We start from the raw sequence: 22,732 nt of genomic DNA on the forward strand, positions 1-22,732 counted from the left end.
GCCCGTTTGACATTACTTGTATCTTGGTCATATTCATCAGGAGGCCTGCTGATCTGCTGGCGTCGCATAAATCTTGGAGCATTGACTGCAGTTCTCTGGGTGAGTTGGCGAACAATACGACGTCATCAGCAAACCTTAGATTATTTAGTCTGCTGCCGTTGATGTTTATTCCACAATTTCTGTTCCAGTTCAGTTTGCGAAAGATGTTTTCCAATAGACTTGTGAATAATTTTGGGGAAATTGGGTCTCCTTGTAGCACTCCTCTTTTGAGCCTGAATGGTCGTCCTTCAATCTCGGTTTTCACTTTAGCACAGCTTTGATTATATAGTTTATTTAATATCGTGATGTATTTGTTGCCGACTCCCTGCGTATGTAGTGCTTGCATTACACTCGAATGTCCGACCGAGTCGAAAGCTTTGCTATAGTCTACAATGGCCAGGTATACTGTTAAATGAAATTCTTCAGCCTTTTCCATGATCTGGCTTACGGTTTGAAGATGGTCTGCCGTGCTGTACCCTGAGCGGAACTCCTCTTGTTCGATAGGTTGATTTTCATCCAGGGTTTTCGTTAACCTTCTAGTAATTATTTTCGAAAACAGCTTGTATAAGTTAGGCATGAGACTTATTGGCCTATAGTTATTTAGGTCATCTTTTGTGCCTTTCTTGTGGAGGAGGATTATCGTGCTTGATTTCCACTGGTCCGGTATTTCCTCCGTCCAGAATTTTGTTGTAGATAGTGGTGATCGCCGGTATCAGATGATCTACGGCTTGCTTCTAGAATGAATTGTGTATATCGTCTTCGCCGGGAGTTTTTCCATTGTTCAGTTCTTGTATTTCCGTCCTGACTTCGCTGGCCCTGAGGTATGGCCAGGTTAAAACTGAGATCTGTTTTGTATCGCAGCAAATGAATGGGGATGAGTTTCTCGTGGGTAGGGTTCAGCGTTGTGCTCCGGTAATTGGTTTGTTTACATTGCACTGCGATTCGTTGATTGGTTAACCACATAAAGCTACAATTTCACCCAGCTTATACCACGGCAGAGTTCCCTAACATACACCTGCATTGCTAACTACGCTCACTCTCTCTTTCAACAACGAAAACTCTATGCATACCTAAACTTGTAGTCTCTGTGGGTAAATTCCTATCTTTAATAGGTACTAAACAACCTGGTGGCTCACATGGTAGCTTGTTTGCTAACTGATCCGAAGCTGCGCTCGAGCATGGGTTCGAATCCCGATTGGGCTGATCTCCTCATTAATTTTATTCCAAGGTTTCCTCCAACTACAAAGCGAATGTCAGATGGTGAATCCTCTGGTTCACGTCGCCAAATTCCATCTCATATCACTAATTCCAGCCAGGCTATGTAATGTCGCTGTTGATACAATACAGGGTGAACAGTAAATAATGTCATTAATTCTGGTGAGTGATTCCTTGAGTAAAGAGCAACAAAAAAAAATCAAATACCATTTTTGTATATTTTGAATAGCTTTCCAGAAAAACGTGCATTTTAAAATACATAAATTATGGCACCTTGCAACGCTGCGCACTGCAACCAGCTGGGAGTACACATTCAGTTGTTTTGCTCTGTACAACCCCTTCACCTGGCTTGTTGAAGGTCATTGCCATTGAATGTCATTGTTTTTAAACTCGTAAGCAAAAATACAGAAGATATACCATTTAATTTGTGTGTTTCAACTGTGTTAGAGAACGTAGAATGAACAATCCTCATTTCACGTCATACAAAATGTTGGAAAATTTAAAATAAACTCTAAAACCTAGATTTAATTAAATATTCAGAGAACACAGGCAATAAGACAAGCTATTTCAAACTAAAGTGGAAAGATTAAGAAATATTTCTATACTCTCATTTCAATTGAACATTATAGAGATCGTATACAATAATGATGCATTTTCACGTTATAAAAACAAAATTTTGAAACATTTAAAACTCTAAGGGGAAGAAATAAAAATACGATATGCTTATTTTACGTTAAAGTAACGAACAAAACTAAAATAGTAATATTATGAAACAACTTTACAATGTTATAGTTTATTACGTAAGGAAATGTAATAAAACGAACGTAGTCAGTTTCATATTTTTACAAATGTAATAATTTTATAACATTATAAATGAATTTCATACGCTATTTTTGTACCACAGCATTATAAAACATTATTAATAAAGAAATAATATCAGATATGTTTAGGGGAAAGTCGGGTAGTATTGGACATCGGGTAATATCAGACAGTGAGTTTCTTTCATCTACCACACGATGATAGTACCTGAATGACATGGTTACGTTTCTGTGATGTCGCATAGAGAAACGTAACCATGTCATTCAGGTACTACCTGACTCTCCCCTAAACATCTTGATTACACAACTTTTAACACTATATCACAGTTCTGAAGATGGTCCATAACAGGCTGAAACTAGTTAACTAGGTACTATAATATTTAACACGCAAAAGATATATAATGTACGAGTATATTCCGATTCAGATTTGTAATAAATGATGTATAGTTTCATATCAATTTATAAGAAGAAAAAACTTGTTATATATGATACATTAAATATTACAGCACTGGCAAATTGTTTCCTAATGTTAACTTTATGATACAATTATGCCTTTTTAATAGAAGTCCTGATATTTTAGTTAGCATGGTAATATTTTACAGCTCTGGTACAACAGTGTGGCATATTATGTACTATATTCACCAACGATAAAGACTGTTTATAATGCTGATGTACAAATTTTATTTTTAAACTCTTCGATTTGATTTTAATTAAATATTCGATGAACACAGCCAATGGAAAAGATTATATTTTACATTTTACAAATGTAATTTATGGTTTTAAAAAATCTCTCTGTCTTACTATGATCATTTACTTCAGCCAGTTAGAAATAGTTCCCTCCCACTTTAAGTTTTATAGTAGTGATTGGTAAACTTAGATACAAGAAATCAAATTTCCCGAGTGATATTTAAAAGCAATTGTGTTACGTTTCCACTTTTCCATTTCTCATTGTCTTACACATCCATTCCTTGTATACGAGAGCTACATCTCTCCAAACAGCTTTACTGTGTTGTCACACTGCTCCAGGTTTTAAAACTCCTTTGCGGAAGAAAACTTGCATTGATATGGATCGTATTTCTGCATATTTAAAGGACAAAATTGAAATTCTTTCAGTGATTTATTATCATAATGCACTCCTCTCATAAATTGACTGAGCATATATTGGAAATTTATTTAATAGCTTTCCCAAAATACGCTATGACATATTTCATATATTTTTTTTTCTCCAAAAGGAAGCACAAACGAGCAAAACTGTATTTTTTTGTTTGAAATATCTTAAAGAATAAATCGTTAAAATTAATGACATTACTTACGATTGACGTTGTATATTTAATTAACTGATAAAACAATTAAAGTATTTTATTAATACATCCGTCTGTCATACCAGATGATTATATAGGTCCGGAAAAAGATTTAAAAAGTGCATATATGGAATAGAGAGAAAAATCAATACAATAGGTAGCAATCGTAGTACAATATCCAATTTAGAAAGTTTAAAAATTAGACATTATATAAATGATTATGTAAAATGCCTATGGATTTCTTTAAGATATTTAAAAAAATATTTTTAATATCTTGGGATGTCATATCACATTGTTTTAAAATGCCAGTAGTATATTTATACACCGATGCGCGGGCACCAAAAAGCAAACCCTCACCTCCCATGTGTAATCAATTGCATTATATCTCTCACTCAAGTGAGGAACACATGGGCGGTAAATGACTTGTTTTTCTTGATCAACAGTTAAACTTTGAGATACATCCTTCTCGAACCGTACAGTTGGGTCCAATATTACTGCCTTTTCCGTCTGTCTATTGAGAGCAATTATATCCGTTCGTCTGTTACTTCCGTCCAACTTAAAACTTAATTGAACAGAATCCAGAATGAATTGCTAGTACACATTGAATATGAACATAATTAATCAGCTAATGTAGAGAAAAGATTGTTCACGAACTGTTAGGCGGACGGCATGGAGATAACTTGTCAAAAATAAGTTTTTCTATAAATCACGGACGCTGAAAATATGACTTTATCTTGTGTAATAAAAATGCCTAATTAAAATTATGTACGTAGTATAAAAAAAGTCTATATATTTTTTTCTTTAATCGTGCAACGTTGCAATCAGTAACCGAATGCATAGTAGTCAGCTACGTTCCGGTGAACAGGCCCTTCATCACGGTTCCTTAAAAGTTGAAATTGCTGAGAAGAACGAAAATTTACTTTTCTGCTAATGTAAAAGATAAAATTAAAATCACTTATTATTAGAAATCACTGCTCTCTTAAAATGACTGAGGATATTGAGAATTAACTAAATAGTTTTCCTACAATATGCTAATAAACGTTTCATTTTAAAACTCTTTTTTTTTTTTTCGAAATGTGAAAAAGACGAAGTTTGAATTAATATCTGTAATTGTTATAATAATTAATTGTATTTAATATAATTATAAAGTTAACTTTATTATTAATCAAACTACGCAATTTATTGAATAAAAGTAGTCCACGTAAAACAGTGCAAAAGAAGCTGAGTAAAATTATGTTTATAAACATTATTATTATTATTATTATTATTATTATTATTATTATTATTATTATTATTATTATTATTATTATTATTTAGAAATGCATAATCGGCGAGCTGTGTTACTACTCGTCTGTTGTAAATTGACCGATGTTGATTCCACGAACTAGCAGAGTGCGTCATTCTGCTCCGCGAATGCTTTGATTCACTCAGAGGATCCGTGCTCCGTAATCGCATACGATGTCTTGCATACAACGACAGTGGCGACATCAGCGCTCAGCGGTCATGTAACATTGAACGTAGCGGTAGGCCATCGCGACGTGTCTTATTATACCTTTTATGTCTGGTGGTTATGGGATACTTATTAACATCATTTTCAATTTGCGAATACAAAGAAACTGGTAAGAAATGGACAAGCGTGATTCATTCATTTTACGTAAATGCCAGTTTATTTACAAAGTATTTGCCACTGACATGGCAACTTTTATTTCAATTAATTGAGGTACATCAAAGTGGTCCATTTGACAGTTATGAATTATGAGGCAGGTAATCTATTTGTTCTTGTCCGTCTTGGGTGGAAGACTGAGGAGATAGGCCACCGACTTGGCTATGGCCTCTGGCACGGGAGGCGCCGTGGGGAGGTGGTCTCCCGCGGGTATGAAGCCGTTCTCGTCCGCCGTGTACGTGATGGTGTAAGTCTTGCCGTCCTCTCCTACATATGAGAATGAACCCTGGGACACTTCCCCTGCCTTGTCGGGCTCCGGTCCCACAACCTTCAGCTGGCCGGACTGCTGGGCCTTGCTTCCATCTCCGCTCTCATACCTGGAAAGTTAGATTTATTAATTACTATGGAATTTTGTCAATTTCACATATTCTTTTCTTCGTAGCAGGTACACATTACTGAACTGAAATACAAATACCCTTCATAAAAGGATAAATGAAAATGATTTATTACATTATAATTGTTTTTCTGTTTGTAGCGATTAGGCCTGTCGTGTCATGATATGGCATATATATATATTTATTAATGGAGAAAAATTCGTTCCGGTACCGGGAGTCGAACCTAGGATCCTCAGCTTGGCGTGTTGAGTGCTCTTACCATTTAAGCTATGCCGAGACCCGATCCATAGTGCCGGCCGAACTCTCTTTCTTTGTATCGAATTTTTCTCCAACACAATGGAAGGGGAAAGGAACTGGCCATCCTACCTCATTATCTCCTGGCCTAGTTGCCTCATAAGTGGTGCGTTGTTGGTATCGTGTATGAGGTTCAGATCTGTCTGAACTAAACAACAGTAAGTATCTGAACGAATTTTTCTTCATTAATAAGTATCTACGTGATTACACAAAGTCACTGACTACACAATATTCAGTAGAGGACGGCGAGGTCCTGTAATAAGATTATACATATATAGGCCTATATATTAATATGGTAATTTTTTTTTAGTTGTTTTCAATATTTATTCGTCTTGAGAAGGATTAAACATATATGTCATAAATTCTGGTAGATAATTCCTTTACTAAAGAGCAACAAAAAGTAAAATACCATTTTGCTACATTTGTATAGTTTTCCACAAAAACTGATATTTTAAAATACGTAAATTATGACATCGTGCAACGCTGTAGCCAGTAGCGATTGCACATCAGGATGTTGCTCTGAACAACCCCTTCACCTGACTTGCTCTGAATAGGGAAGTGCAAGGTCATTACCATGTACAGTGAGGGACATAACTGTTGAGCGGGCGAAAATGTTTCAATATCTGTAGCGCGGTTCATAAGAAACTATAGTTTTAATTTCTTCTCAGCATTCAGCATTAAACAGAAAATGAAGCAAATAACTGTTCAACATGTGACTGAAAAGTTTAGGCTCGGAGCATGCGTAGTGTGGCATTCTTTGACTTAGAAAAAAACTCGAATCGCTAAACTATTATACACCTCATTGCACATTGTTTTTAAAGGCGTAAAATACAGATGCTATGCCGTTTAAACTTTGATAGAGAAGGGAGAATGAACACATGATTTCACGTTAAATAAAATCTTGGAAAATTGAAAATAAACTCTAAAACCTAATTTTAATTAAATGTTCAGAGAACACAGACGACATACTCTTATCTCAAAATAAATTTAAAAGATTAAGAAATATTTCTACACTCAGATTTGAATTGAATATTATAGAGAACGAAAAGTGATAATGCTTATTTCACGTTATAAAAACATTTTAAAACATTAAAAAGTCTACAGGCAAGAATAAAAATACGATAAGCTATTTGACGTTAAATGAACAAAATTAAAAATATTTTTAAAATCATTCGATTTGATTTTAATGAAATATTCCGTGAACACAGACAATAAGAAAGCTTATTTTATGTTATACAAATCAACTTAATGACTTAAAACAACTCCGTTTGTTGTACTGTAAGCATTTTCTTCCGACAATTAGAAATAGTTTCCTCCCACTTTCATTTTTAAAGTAGTAACCGGTAAACTTGCATACAAGAAATCAAATTTCCCGAGACAACTTTAAAATCTATTGTGTGTTATGTTTACACTTCTCGTTTTCTCACCCATCGTCTCGAGCACGCCAGCATTTCAGAGAAACCCGGCCTACGACACGTACTGTATATCTGTCTCTGTCAGCAGGCAATAACATTTACAAAGTTGTCACACCGTATTACGTTTAAAAATTCCTTTGCAGAACGAAAATTTACATTTGTTAGCATCAATTTTCTGCACATTTAAAGGACAAAACTAAAATTATTTTAATAATTTATTATTATAATGCACTGCTCTCTTAAATTGACTGAGCATATTGGGAATTAATTCAATAGCTTTCGCTAAACATGCTATGAAATGTTTCGTATATTTTTTTTTCTCGAAAAGGAAGAAAAATCGAGCAAAATTGCATTAAAAATTTTTGTCTGAAATATCTCAAAGAATAACCACTTAAAATTAATGACATTACTTGCGGTATACATCACTTACTTCTGCATTTTTTAATTTCTATTCATGATGTTCAAGCGTAGATCACATTCTCCTGCAAGGAAGTGGTAAAATGTATGTGGAATGGAGGCGTCTGAATTAATAACACTGGTGTCACAGCGAAAACTTCTTACCTGTATAGAATTATCCATTCATTTAACAATAATAAAGCTATTCAATGAATGTAGCTCAGCAATAAAATTATGCCACGCAGTGAAATATCGGCTCAAACTTCGCATAACAAAGCTAATTTCGGAATCCTTTAGACCAGTGAGATGCATAATTTGTGAAGCATATTGAACTGATGGATGAAGTTTGTAAATAAGTTTGCCGATGTTTGTAGCTAAGTCGGACAAGAAATATTGAAGAGAGTGAAAAAGATTTTAAACAGAAGTGAATTGTGTTCCACTGTGAATATTTTAAGGAAAGAGACCTTTCTTCTTGATTAAAATATAGCATTAAAATCAAGTAACATTGTTAATTCTAATTACGCTTTTCGGTCGAAGCAGCAAGGAAAGTTTCCATAAGGCTGTGCTGGCTGAAAATCTACAACTGTTGCCATATAAAGAACTTTAACAAGATCTTAAGAGTCCTGTGTTTGGTTACTTTGAAACAAGTTAGGTGTACGTCGAGCATACCATATAGCTTCGCTTCGTACGGACAGCAAGTTGCGAGTCAACAGTTCACGCTGCGGTCTCTCCCCCCACGCTCCAGTATTGTGTGCTTACAACTATTTATTGGCGTGAGTGTCTTTATAGCCTAAATCGGTGGACAACAGAAATAGTACTCATGTACTAAATACCACTTGGATTTAATAACTATAATAAATAAGTATATATTTAAAGACCATTTTTTTCACGGTTAGACAAAACTAAAATTTTCAGGAACTATCCCCTTTATTTTCGGAAGCCAAGACATTTTGCCCACACTTACAATGAGAAAATCATTCGTGCTCAGATAAAGATTCATTTACTGAAATATATTAAACTATTATAAATATCTACGCAATGCAAACATTCGCTCTCAGAGACGCTCTGTGCTCTTTACTGAAGCTATGCAGTGACAATATCTTGAACTTTGCAAGAAATGTAACAACATTAATATAAAAAGCGCATTCGAATTTCTTCTTATAACAGCTTTTCTTGAAATTATGTGAGCCGTTCAGAACAAAAGTGGTGTAAGTCAAAATTGGGCAATGAGGTTTAAAGTAAAAATTATGTAAAATACAGCACAAAGTAGCAATTAATATATTCTCCTTGCTATCCACTGACTACTAATAGTTTAAATAAATTGAATATTAATTGCTACTTTGCGCTGTATTTTAAAGAATGTTTACTTTAACCGTCATTACCCATTTTTTACTTACACCACTTCTGCTTTGAACGGCTCATGTACAGGTATTAGTCGTAGTGACATAAAAGAAGCGAAGTCTTAACAAAAATTTGAAATCAATCGACAATTCAGGCACTACATAAACATGTTTAGTCGCCATGGCTACATGCTGCCCGTAATTTGTCTACCCCTGATATTTTCAATAAATAAAATTCATTAAGATACTTTATATATAATTAAAGTTTGAATTAACAAATGGAAAAAAAAAAACATAAATGTCAGCACAAATTTAAAATAGAGAAAATTACGAGTATGAATGCTTGATTTACAAGCCTCTACACATTACCATGAATGATTGCAAATATAAGTGTTTCAAATGAAAAAAATTCTCCTTCTTTTTGATAAAATATATGTTTTTGTTTCCTAATTAAGTTGCGGCTACCAAATTCTGCTATTAGAGCACTGATCTTCAGGCAACTAGCTTTGTTATGTTTTCGCATGTTCACTGAATAAAGACCTGAACTTTGTAGTACCGCCGATCTATACTCCATATACAGTATACCTATACTTGCCGGTTACTTAGAGGCTTTCGGTAACCAAACGCAAGACTCTAGATCAGTCATCGGCAGAATTGTACTCACGATAACATCAGGCAATGCAACCAGCAATACACACCAGCATGATTGTGGGTAGGATGGAGGGCTCGCTCAGACATCAGTGGCGTGCAGTCATCACAAACTTCATATTTACTTTACCGTGCCACAGAATTCTAAGTTTATGTCACAAGTAGCCAATCTCAAGATAGCGAATAAACTTTCATCTTTCAGCCGCGATCTTTGTTTTGATTTCGCAAGTGTCAATTTTGAAAATAAAAAATGTTCACAACTGTAAGTGGAACCTAACATAGCCGCTATATTGGCGGCAAATTACCAAAGGGAAGCATATTTTTTTCCGTAGACTGAATTTTAAATAAATTTAAACCACACATGTTTTTGCACCGTGTTTGTTTTTTATTTTTATTTTAGTAGGTTATTTTACGACGCTTTATCAACAGCTTAGGTTATTTAGCGTCTGAATGAGGTGAAGGTGATAATGCCGGTGAAATGAGTCCGGGGTCCAACACCGAAAGTTACCCAGCATTTGCTCATATTGGGTTGAGGGAAAACCCCGGAAAAAACCTCAACCAGGTAACTTGCCCCGACCGGGAATCGAACCCGGGCCACCTGGTTTCGCGGCTAGACGTGCTAACAGTTACTCCACAGGTACCGTGTTTGTAAATATGTATCACTCTGTAAATCAGCTACTACTTGCTGCATGTCTGGCTTAACCTTGTTTAAGTCTATGGTGAAAGGATGCGCAGAAAGTAAGAAATCATTTGGAATATTTTTAAAATCACCGAATGTCCGTCGTTGAAATTCTGTTTTTAGATTTAGATGAGCATAATTATTTAAATTTGATTCAGAAATATAAAAAATAGATTGTAAGCATGAGAAATGATGGAACTGTTTTTCCGTCATATTTGATTTCCAGATATCTATCATTGTAATGAATGATCGCACCATATCGTACATATCTACTATGTTTTGCTATTGCCCTTAGTACTGCAATTTGGATTTTAAATGTTCATAAATACCTGTGATCTTCTGATTCTCTTTATGACATAGGCTACATTATAATGACGTTTAATATTGTGTTGATAAATGCCCTTTAAAACTTTTGAGCACAATAAACATATACTATTGTTTCCATAAACACAAGAAAAATACGCCTCCTCCCATTCTTCTTTAAATACACGTTTACTACTTTTGGACAGACCCATGCTTAACTAGCTATATGTTACGCCACTGGTAGCTGGTTGTACAGTGTACCTGCAAAGGGTTGGTTGAGAGGAGGGATGTGTATTCCTTGCCTGCCCCTGCAACGTCACATAGTAACAGGCATCGCGATGACATTTCTGCCGACGGTTGCTCTAGATCAGCGATGTTAGACAGGGACTAAATGGAGCAGAGCGCTCCACTAGACTGGTTGCTTGCTCCGGTGTTTCCACAGACATAAGCAAGTTCAAGCTCCGATCTAGCTACACAACCGGTTTTGGAGCTTACAACTCTGACACTACTGCTCTAGATACTAAACGTGCATTGAATTTCACGCTTAAGCCTCTAGTGAAATTTCATTATTAGTGAAAGACGAGTAGACTACTACTGTCCGTCCGAGTAGTTATGTCACATCCGGTTTCCCCCACCCATTTCTGTTGGCCCCTCTATAAAGACTAGTGCTGTCTTAACTATTTCCTGCAAACATTTACTGTTCAGAATTAGATTTTACATAATATTATACAACTGTTTAAAACAACTTAAAGAAGAGGGTCCCGTTAAGTAAGTAATTGTCACGTGATTTCCCCCGTTTGGATACCTTGCGACATAACCACTGGAACGGAGAGTAGCAAGTTCATTTATGTTGTTTTAGGTACTACTTCTCAATTTTTAGGTTGTAACTGCTTTTTTATCCACGTAGTGGTGCTTTTAGGTCACAAAAAGAACATACCTAGTCATTAATTGCAGTTATGTATATCGTCATCAATGATGACTACTACTTCTCAATTTTTAGGTTGTAACTGCTTTTTTATTCACGTAGTGGTGCTTTTAAGTCACAAAAAGAACATACCTAGTCATTAATTGCAGTTATGTATATCGTCATCAATGATGAAAAGTCTGTTGGAAATGTTCATTGATGGTTCACTGAAAACAAAATTTGGTAACTTGTCAATTTGCGACATTTCGACGCTTACAAAGAGTGCAAGGGAATTGGTAACACTACCATTTCACACTTTCTGTCATTCCCCTATACTTATTTATATCAGTAAGGTTTCTCTTCATTGACGTCAATCAAAACGAAAGACAGAAAGCGCTTGAAACCAGAATCACCTTTAATCCTTGCACTCACGAATATTCGACCACGAATCAATGATTTGGCGTGCCGAAAATAATGACATTCATCTCATTAATAGGTCAGGACCATATTTTTTACAATTAGTAGAATAATTTGGCTTTTCTATAATATGTGTAGCCAGCCACTGACGTAGCTCAGTCGGCTAAGGCGCTTGACTGCCGATCCGGAGTTGCTCTCAGACGCGGGATCGATTTCCTCTTGGGCTGATTACCTGGTTGAGTTTTTTCCGAGGTTTTACCCAACCGTAAGGGAAATGTCAGGTAACTTATGGCGAATTATCGGCCTCATCTCGCTATCACCAATAACATCCACGCTAAATAACCTCGTAGTTGATACAACGTCGTTAAATAATCAGTAAAATAGTGTAACCATGTTCCTTAATTATTTAATCTCAATCCCTTTTCCGTGGTTTAAAACTAGTAATTTAATATTTAAGCAATTACTGTGACTTAATTTATCGAAGAGTAATTATGTATAATTTTAGTTGTAGATTAACAACTTTGGGGATACAAAGTTGACCGGAACAGTGCCTCTAAAGATACGAAGGTGGAAAGGTTTGAATACAACTGTTGTAAAGAGCCTTTGGTAGATCAAAAACACTAGCCGATGGATAACTTTCTATGCTATTCGCTTTGCTAAAACTACTAATTATTGTGTACGTAGGCCTGCCAGAATTTAAATCTCCAAACAGCATAATTTGCATCTTTCAAACCAACATACAGTAGTTTCTCTTTCTGTGTGACTGTCGCCGAGGACGGTTGAGACCTGTGAGAGCTACAGAATTGCTTACGCATAATTGTAGGTGCCGTCGAAGTCCACAACGTTCGTATATGAGATGATGGGCACGGGCTCCTTCTGTGCCTGGGGCCTCGCAAGGGTTGCTGTCGCTGCACAGACCAGAAGCAGAATTACCTGCGAATACAATACAGTGTTAAGAAGCTGCGATATTGTATAGAACTCAAAAGTGTTCATAATTTTGTGTTATGGTTACCAAGACCTTTCCGGCCTTTAGTTATGACCATATAAAATTTTCCGATCCTTAGTTACATTTTTCTACCATCTCCCTGGCCTCTTCTGGTGACCTGATGGTGTTACGAAATGCTTTCCTATCAGTATTGTATAATAATAGGCGAGGTCGATAATTAGCGGAGATAAATGTCAAGTGGGCGACAAGCTGTCGGAAGACCTTACCTGAAAAACTCACAGGAACATTGCTCTTTAGGCCGACAATATATTGCCACAGTCTAGGATATACAGTCACGAAGCTCAATACGTAGTAAATATGCATCCATAGATAGTTGCTAACCACTAGGGTCGCTAATATCGCTCATTACAGACAATCCGAAATAGTACCGGCACAGTCTAGAGTTCCTAGCACCCTCACAACTCAAGCTTCGTGACTGTATATACTAGACTGTGATATTCTATCTCGTACGGGAGTATTTCGTCTCGGACCATCTGACAATGACTGTTTCGGTCTATTTGGAACTGAATTTCGTTTTCCCATGCACTGTTACTCTCAATTATGATGTGATGGCAACCAGCAACAAAATCGTAGCAATCAACTATTGTTTTATATTGAAGCAGTAATTAGGAGAGGGAGAGACCGATTTATTAGCGAAGTGATATCTCCATATTTCTATTACATGTATTCGCGGGGATGTTCTGGCGACTTCGTTAGAATTAGCTTCCCCACACAGGTGTTTCGACACTTGTCAGCATCGGACAGATTTAGGGCCACCTTGAGCGGGGTTTCGTATAGACTCGATGAAGCATAAAAGCCGGAGTCGGACTAGACCCGTGGGAAAGATACTGCCAAGCTTGGGTTTTCCAAAGAACGGGTATTCTTGTGAGATATACAAACTAATTTGATGTTATGGGAAATCCAAAGTTTAAATTTAGAGATGACATATTTCGCGCCCAATAAGAAGAGATCTTGGTCCAGCTTATGAGGTCACTTTGGACCAATAGGGAATAGATTTTAGGCCAGTTAGTGACGTAGTTTTTAACCAATAGAATAGTTAGTTTTAGCGTAGGATAGGTTTTTATAAATAAGGGTGACGGGGAGCGGAGATATCGACTACTATTCCGCTTCGGAGCGGAGATCATCAAAACAACTTTACATCGTGTCGGCGGCCCTACATACAGGGCAGAATAACTACTTCGTTTGGTGTCGACAGGACTACTATTTCGCTTCGTGGCATAGTGTACTGGACAGAGTATTGAATTTGTAGTATCGGATAGAGCTTATTCAGAGCCGCCATAGAGTCGATACAGAAGTGCGACCAACGATTGAATTATATGTCAGCCGGAAATACATATTCTAGGGTTTACCAAGTGGATACGACAATAAACTTATAGTTTTGAAGTTTACGCTGCCTTTTATTTAAGTAGCCGGCTTGGTATTATTCCCGACATCAACCTACACCACAACCGTACCTCGGCTACCCTGAGTGAATCTCACGCAACATCGAGACGCACCCACCCTCAAATGGCGCCCAACGTGTGGTCACAATAACCACTCACCCTAAAATGGCGTCCAACGTGGGGCTACAATAACGACATCCACCCACAATATGTTTTGAAGAAGAAAATCGCATAAATAGAAATCATTCGGATTATCTTGTGAATAAAAAAATCATGTACTTGTTTTAAAAATGCATTAATTTCTTCCGCAACTTCTTCTCACAGTTTATCTAATACATTTGTCTTCAGCTATTTTTTATGTATAACCAAAAGGTTATAGTGTAGTTGCGTATGAGATGTAGATAGATCAGTGGCATTAAATACAGACACACAACAATTCAGGTTTGCCTACAGTAAGGCAGTCGACATGCGGAAACAAAACAGGAAGCAGTATATAGTCAGTGTAAATAACTGTTTTACTGTGATTTACTGTTTTATTGTAATTTCCCCCATTTGCAGTATTTACCTTTGTATTTATTTATACATATACATACATAGGCTGTGTCCAGTTATAACATATGAAACAAATATTCATAATTAATATCTAAAATCTAGCAAGAGGCGGTAATACATGGAGACAAAGAAACCTACAAACATTTTTAAATGAACAAAAGTTGAAGCATCATTTGTCTCACAGTTATTGTTTTCCCACATATTTAGAAACAGAGAAAGGGTGTTTCATTTCCTTATACACTCATAGACCATTGCTTCTATGCATTATATATTAAAGGAAATTGAAATATTTAAGCCTATACTTGTTCATATTTTCCAACCACAACAGTAGTTCAACTTTATATCAACTCATTTTATTTCTAAACTCATTTTTACTTTGATAAAATATATATGTATATATATATATATATATATTTCTTTTAAAAAGTGCAATTTAAATATTCAAAACTCTGCAGGTAGGAAAAACAAGTGAATATTGTCTTTCACTTTTTGGATGAAGAATAGGCAGTATTATGAAAGAGAAAGTAGGCCTATCTAGAATCTAGGTGCGCTTTTTATTGTGAAAATAATTTTCTGTTACCCATAAGGTGGCTTTAAATAAATGTTTAGTTTGTTGTTAAATCCACATGACAGTTTGTTTTGTTCGTGAGTACTATTCTCACAGACACACGAATAAGCAGATGTAACAACACGAAACGGACTGAAGACGGCCTCATTATAGCCTTGAACACGTCTAACTTGCAGAGTGAACCTAGTATGATCCATGTACATCTAACTTGTACTGAAAGTAACCAAACGCGGGACTGTAATAATAACCCACACTGCGCATATAGCAAATCAGGTAAGGAGAGAGCAAACTTCGCACATTCTCAGAATGAAATGTCCGATCGTGTCTAGAGCGGACGAAACTTCAGGTTGTTCGAGATCGTACGGGACGGTTCATGGTTGACCAGGACGAATGTCCGATGCAGTAAGCTGCAGCCTCATAAGAATGCGTGTAATCACCGTCACATGGAACGGTCCGAAACAGAATGTGCGGCGGCTGTATGTTGTCGGCCTTGGGTATCTTAAATATACGACACTGGCCCTACAGATTCACTTATAGCTTATTCACTTATTTTATTCCATTTCGGATTTCCGAATTATTTGTCACTGTAATACATTGCCTCACAGTTTCCACTTTTTGTATTTTCTGGTTCGTCAGAAATGTTTACTCCCATATGAGACGCTATCCTACATATACATTTGCAGTTTACCAAAAAGTTGACCCGGTGATAGATCTGCCTGCGATTTAAGGAAATAGTTTACGAAAAATTGTACCTTAGAATTTCTTAGTAAGCAACAAAATTATATTACATGCCTTAAATGTATGACGTAAATAGTAGATCAGAAATTTTACTTTCATTTCCTAAGAAGCTATATCCAAATTCAAATTCTGACGAGCTAAAATGAAATTTGTGACGGGCAAAGAGGTGATTTGTACACGTTCTCGCGGGATACTCTCGTTTCCCTGCCAGAAAAAGAAACATTTCTCATTAATTTTCATAATACTAGTCCAATGTAGATCTATGGTTCATGATGCCTACAGAGCAACGTAGAAGACGGCAAATTTATTTGTATTAGGCCTACTAGCACGTAACTTGTGAAAACGTAAGTTTGAATTCAGATGACAAAAAATAAAATTATGCGGTATACAAAGTACTTTATTCGAAGTGACACTTTAAGAACATATTAGTGAAAATCCCATAACTAGGATCAAGTCGATGCTAATCTAACACGTAGCATCACATTCACAAACATTTATGCTCTAGGCAGAATTCGAATCTATTATAGTTAAATCTATACAACGTCAAAGGTAAACTTCAAGATTATATGAACCATGGCCAACGGACATATTATTATTATTATTATTATTATTATTATTATTATTATCGTTATTATTATTACTATGTATAATAACATTAGTCTTTTTGTGACTGTTTTGGGGCTAGGATAGGTTACTAGCTTTACCACTAGCTATTTCAGTAATGGAATTGCCACATTTAGGGTTTGCGCGAGCATTTCTGGTGGCATTTCCTCTATAGTTGTTGGAACAGCTGCACCACTGCGACTCGGTCGCTATTTCCTCGTTCGTAGAAACTGTTAGACCACATACAAATTTATGTAGCCTATATTTCCTTGGGGCCAATATTAACGAATTGTTCCTGTGGCCAATATTAACATGTGACCAGTTGTACACTGTGACGAATTTTAATTATGTGACGAATTAACTCTGTGACCAATTAATTTTTTGTGAGGAGTTGTCTCCAATCCGGAAAAATTAGGATGGCATTGGACAGGAGCTACACTATAGCCTATTACGTGTTTCTAGATCTTCATAGATTTCGATAGAGCTGTCCTTTATAACAAACACTGTTTAATATTTACTTACTTAATTACGTATTTACTTACTTACTGGCTTTTAAAGAACCCGGAGGTTCATTGCCGCCCTCACATAAGCCCGTCATTGGTCCCTATCCTGAGCAAGATCAATCCAGTCTCTATCATCATATCCGAACTCCCTCAAATCCATTTTAATATTATCTTCCCATCTACGTCTCGGCCTCCCCAAAGATCTTTTGCCCTCCGGCCTCCCAACTAATACTCTATATGCATTTCTGGATTCGCCCATACGTGCTACATGCCCTGCCCATCTCAAATGTCTGGATTTAATGTTCCTAATTATGTCAGGTGAAGAATACAATGCGTGCACTTCTATGTTGTGTAACTTTCTCCATTCTCCTGTAATTTCATCCCTCTTAGCCCCAAATATTTTCATAAGCACCTTATTCTCAAACACTCTTAACTTATGTTCCTCTCTCAAAGTGAGAGTCCAAGTTTCACAACCATAAAGAACAACCGGTAATATAACTTTTTTATAAATTCTAACTTTCAGATTTTTTGACAGCAGACTGGATGATAAAAGCTTCTCAACCGAATAATAACAGGCATTTCCCATATTTATTCTGTGTTTAATATCCTCCCGAGTGTCATTTATATTTGTTACTGTTGCTCCCAGGTATTTGAATTTTACCTCCTCTTCAAAGGATAATTTCCAATTTTTATGTTTTCATTTCGTACAATATTCTCGTCCCGAGACATAATCATAGACTTTGTCTTTTCGGGATTTACTTCCAAACCTATCTGTTTACTTGCTTCAAGTAAAATTCCCGTGTTTTTCCTAATCGTGTTTACATGAAGAAAATGGTACGCAAATTGGAGCAAGTTTAATCATCAGACATTGCCAAAATAAATTAGACAAAATTAAATTGTTTACATTTTGCTGACGATCAAGTGGTCATTCTTAATTCAGAGGATAATTTACAAAAAAAAAAATAAAATAAAATAAAATAAAATACAAGATATAATAAAAGATTTTGGGATGAAAATATCTACAGAAAAATCCAAAACAATGGCATTCCTAGTGCAGGATGCAATAAGCAGCAAAATAGTAATTAATAAAAAAATATCAATTTTATCCACCTTGGATATGATATATCATAATGGAAATAAAGAAAACTACATACACAAGGAAATCACGAAGTTCACAGAGATTTAAGGGCTACTAAATACAGGGTTGTTTCAGATCTCTGATAACAAGTGTGAATGACGTCATGTGCGTCAGGAGTCACACGACAGCTGAACTGTGGCGCGAGGTGACAGACCAGTAGTGAGTGATCTCATAGAGTGCACGGCGACTCACAGCAGAAATTCCCAAGTAAATCGAGCCTTTTTGGGAGTGGTACATTACGACCCTTTCCAATCCCAAGTACAGTTAAGTGAAAATAAAAGAAGCCTGCAAGAAACGAGGTTTCGTTATTTCCAAGAAAGGCATCTTCTGTGTACTTAATAAGACTGGTAAAACTCGAATGGAATTAATTTGTATCATCTCGTGGGGTGCGACGACTTGTGACGGGGGGTGGATTTGTTTGCTTTTTCCACTTTGGAATTAATCCTATCCGAGATTTTCCAGTCTTATTAGGTACACACAAGAAGCCTTTCTTGGAAGTAACGAAACTACGTGTTTTGCAGGCTCTATGATTTTCACGTAACTATACTTGGCATCGGAAAGAGTTCTTATGTACTCCTCCCAAAAAGGCTCGATTTTCTTGGGCATTGCTATTGTGATACACCGTGCACTCTGATTATGAAATCACTCACTACTGGTCTGTCACATCTCGCCGCAATTCAGCTGTCGGTGTGATTCCTGACGCACATGACTTAATTCAAATTCGTTATCAGAGATCGGAAACAACCCTGTAATACTCTGAAATCTAATTTAGTACTGAAATCTTCTCGAGTCAGAATGCTGTATATAATATTTTAGAACTTATTGTAATGTAATATGGTAATGGAATTTGAACTTTAAAACAAAAGGACAATTAAAGATTCAAAACAGTTCAAATGAATTTTCTCTGAGAAAAAGCATACACTTTTGCATTTAAAAAGGAATGAAAACATCCTAGGGGAATAAAATTGAAAGTTGTATCTGTTGAAAACAAAATTAACCATTGCAAATCTAATTGCCTACACCATGTCTCCAGGATGAATAACACTAGGACCCCAAAGATCATGATCTCTTATACAACATGAGGATACAGAAGATAAGACAGACCTCTTAAACGTCTTAGGATGAGACCGAAACAGGTCTATAAATACTTAATTCGTGAAGGAGTATTACGATAACATAATAAATAAGACAGCGTACTACCTCATATCAAAATATGTTCCTACCATACCACATCATACTACGTACAGTATATAATGTAATAAAGTGCGCAATTCTAAAAACACGTAATTATTCATAAGAAATTAGCGATAAATAATTCACATTATATTTATATTTATAATTAATTTTGTTATGTGGCATGCAATCCTATTATTATTGTTATTATTATTATTATTATTATTATTATTATTATTATTATTATTGTTATTGTTACTGTTATTATTATTATTATTATTATTATTATTATTATTATTATTATTATTATTATTATTACACATAGCTATCTTCACTTCTTTTTACCAATGTAACTTTACAGCAAAGTCCGCCCGTTTTGTTAGGTCATGCTCATTAAAATGTGGGACAAAAATTATATCATAACATGGCCGCATCACAGTTCTCACATGAAAATTTCGTTTCCTCTATTGTGTCTAATTTTCATAATCACACCGTTATGGTAGTGTTAACTTTCCAACATTATTATTCTGTATGATATCACGTATGCAAAATGTTGCAAACAATAGCAACTCGAGATGACGCACATAATGTGACGGAAATGCTCGGTCAACGTAACACGTATGTGCAACGTGCATCCATAATTCTACCGTTTAGCATTTGTTACTCGAAACTCTTTCATTAAGCATTATTACAGAATCACTATGGAAAGCAGTAGAAAGACTGTGACGTAATGGGTAAACAATGAAGCATCAGGAACCGCACCGCTACAAGAGATATTTCAGCTTGCATCACACCAAGTTACTTACCGATTTCATCATGGCTGGACCGTTATTCCGCAGTTATTAGCCGAGTGTGTGTGCCATGCCAAGGACCACCGCTATTTATACATACATAGCTTGATCCCACGTGCCCTTTCGTAAGAAATTTACCTGAATATAACGGAAGAATATAGTGGGGGAGATGTTGATCAATGAATCATGAGAAAAACTTAAATGAAAATAACTTAGGCGCTGTCTTTCACAGAGAAAAGACATCCTTGACATAGGAGCATTGTAATCTACTTGAGATGGGACAGCCATAGAAGATCTCTGAAAGAAGAAGACAACGTTGCCAAATCTTGCTGATAGAGCACGTTGTGGACTTTTTAATAGGCTACTCGTCGTCACAAGAACAAGAAGAGGATATCAAAATATTTTCGCAAATTATATACTATTCATCAAGATGCATTCGTGTTTTGACACTCCCAATTTTGCTATAAGATTCCATAGGATTAAATTTACACGGAACACTATTTATAATACAAATTCATGATAATTTAGTACACTATTAATCTATTAAACTCAGGGTTGGGGTTATAGTGATAGTCCTCCAATCATATGTAAAACAATTTAACGGAAGCAACTTTGATATTACGGAGTTTATTATTGAGAAGTACTCTTCAAATTGTGATTGGGATGCAAATGATTGTTACGGCTCTTAATGTGGGGTGTTGATAGGTAAAAACTATAAAACAGTAGCTACGTAAAGATTAATTTTTAGTCCTACAGAATATATCTGTTATGGTTACAATGATTATTAGTGGAGAAAAATTCACTCCGGCGCCGGGGATTGAACCCGGGTCCTTGGTTCTACGTGCCAAGTGCTCTAACCACTGAGCTACGTCGAAGTTCAATCCACAGCACTGGATGGAATCCGAAGGGAAAAACACTAGAGGAGAGGGATTCGGTCCGGTGCTGTAGATTGACCTTCAGCGTAGCTCAGTAGTTAGAGCACTTGGTACGTAGAACCAAGGACCAGAGTTCGACCCCCGGCGCCGGAGCGAATTTTTCTCCTCTAATAAAACTGAACAACAAATGTTTACTTTTTGTCTTGCTCTGAAATAAAAATAGGTGAGTATTACTAATATGTGTGCCCTAAATCACGTGCTATTTTTCCGGGAAAATGAATTGAATTTTTTATGACAAAACATATTTTGTTTTTAATTTTTCACTGGTATTGATAAAATTACAATACACTAGGGATTTAAAATTCCTCATAATATTTGAAAAATGTGTACTGGATACAAAAATGATTTTACATAGTTTAAAACACAACAACAATAAAAATATTTCATGCGTATAATGAGAAAAATACCGGAATTTGAACTTCAAAACAATTTTGTGGATGACTTCTGTTTATAACTAGATCCAGGACTGTATTTTACAAGAAACCTACAATAGTCAGCAAGCATGCTGGATGATGATCTTCCTTTATATATCCTTTCCATTTAAGACATATGTTGATGAAATCTTTCCTTAAGCTCGTCGCTTACCGCTCCAAAGTTAGGAAAGAAATCCAAATGACAATGTAAAAAGCGTACTTTGAGAGATATATTACACTTCATGTTGTCATATGCACCTAACATGGTTTCCACAATAAGTTCTATGTAGTTTTTTTGCTCTTGAATTTGAGGAATTGTCTTTGAAAGCGCGCCATGCCATTCTTTCTGTAACGGAACGTTTTTCCTCATACAAAGGTCAGTCATAATTTTGTGAATTTGTGAACCGATGAAAATTCCCTCTTTTAATTTGCCTTCACTCAAATTGGTAAACTTTTCCTTTAAATACTGAAAACCACACCCTTGTTTGTTCATTGCGTAGACCTTATAGAAATTTACTTAATAGAAGGAACCAATATCTGTTTATTTATTAGAAGTACAAAAGAACATGCCAACAACCATAAGAAACCGGAAATATGTCATAAACTCATAAAATGCATTAGCTTTTGTTTTGGTTTATACCCCCAACCCGGGAGATATTTTCTGGGGGAGCGCTTATCGAAAAGTGAAATCATAGTATAATCTTAAAAGTCTTACGTGATACGAAGAAAAGAGATGCATTTTCGGTTTCAGCGTACATCAAACCATAAGGCACACAATGTTTTAAGTCGGAGCAAAATTCTTGTTGTTCAGTGTATTCATAAAATAGTAGGCCTACATTAACATACAAAGTTCGAGTTCTCCTTCATAATAATTTTATTAGAATGATGTATTTCTCATACCAACATAAGACACTGTAAAGAAACAATACGCATTTTATTGCAAATATATTGTGTTAATTTGCTAACTTATTATTTCATTTTAATTGGGATATACGAACACCAACGTAAGGCATTCATAGTTGATGTCGTTTAATCAGCTGCCCGAAGATGGATTGGAATCTCGTGACACTAATAAGTCATCACTCGTGAGGTAACTATGCCAG

At 35.8% G+C, this 22,732-nt stretch overlaps 1 protein-coding gene across 1 annotated transcript; it reads right to left on the reverse strand.

Annotated features, from left to right (window-relative positions):
- Nucleotides 1-5,017: 5,017 nt before the first annotated feature.
- LOC138694422 (endocuticle structural glycoprotein SgAbd-3-like) lies at nt 5,018-20,396 on the reverse strand. Its single transcript, XM_069818120.1, has 3 exons — nt 20,297-20,396; nt 12,639-12,760; nt 5,018-5,413 (listed from the first exon to the last, which is right to left on the reverse strand). The coding sequence occupies exons 1-3, from the start codon at nt 20,306-20,308 to the stop codon at nt 5,143-5,145; spliced, it is 405 nt and encodes a 134-aa protein (XP_069674221.1). The 5' UTR covers nt 20,309-20,396; the 3' UTR covers nt 5,018-5,142.
- Between the last annotated feature and the right edge of the window lie 2,336 nt (nt 20,397-22,732).

This window comes from Periplaneta americana, chromosome 2 (assembly GCF_040183065.1).
Source record: "Periplaneta americana isolate PAMFEO1 chromosome 2, P.americana_PAMFEO1_priV1, whole genome shotgun sequence".
In the NCBI taxonomy this organism is placed as follows: Eukaryota; Metazoa; Arthropoda; class Insecta; order Blattodea; family Blattidae; genus Periplaneta; species Periplaneta americana.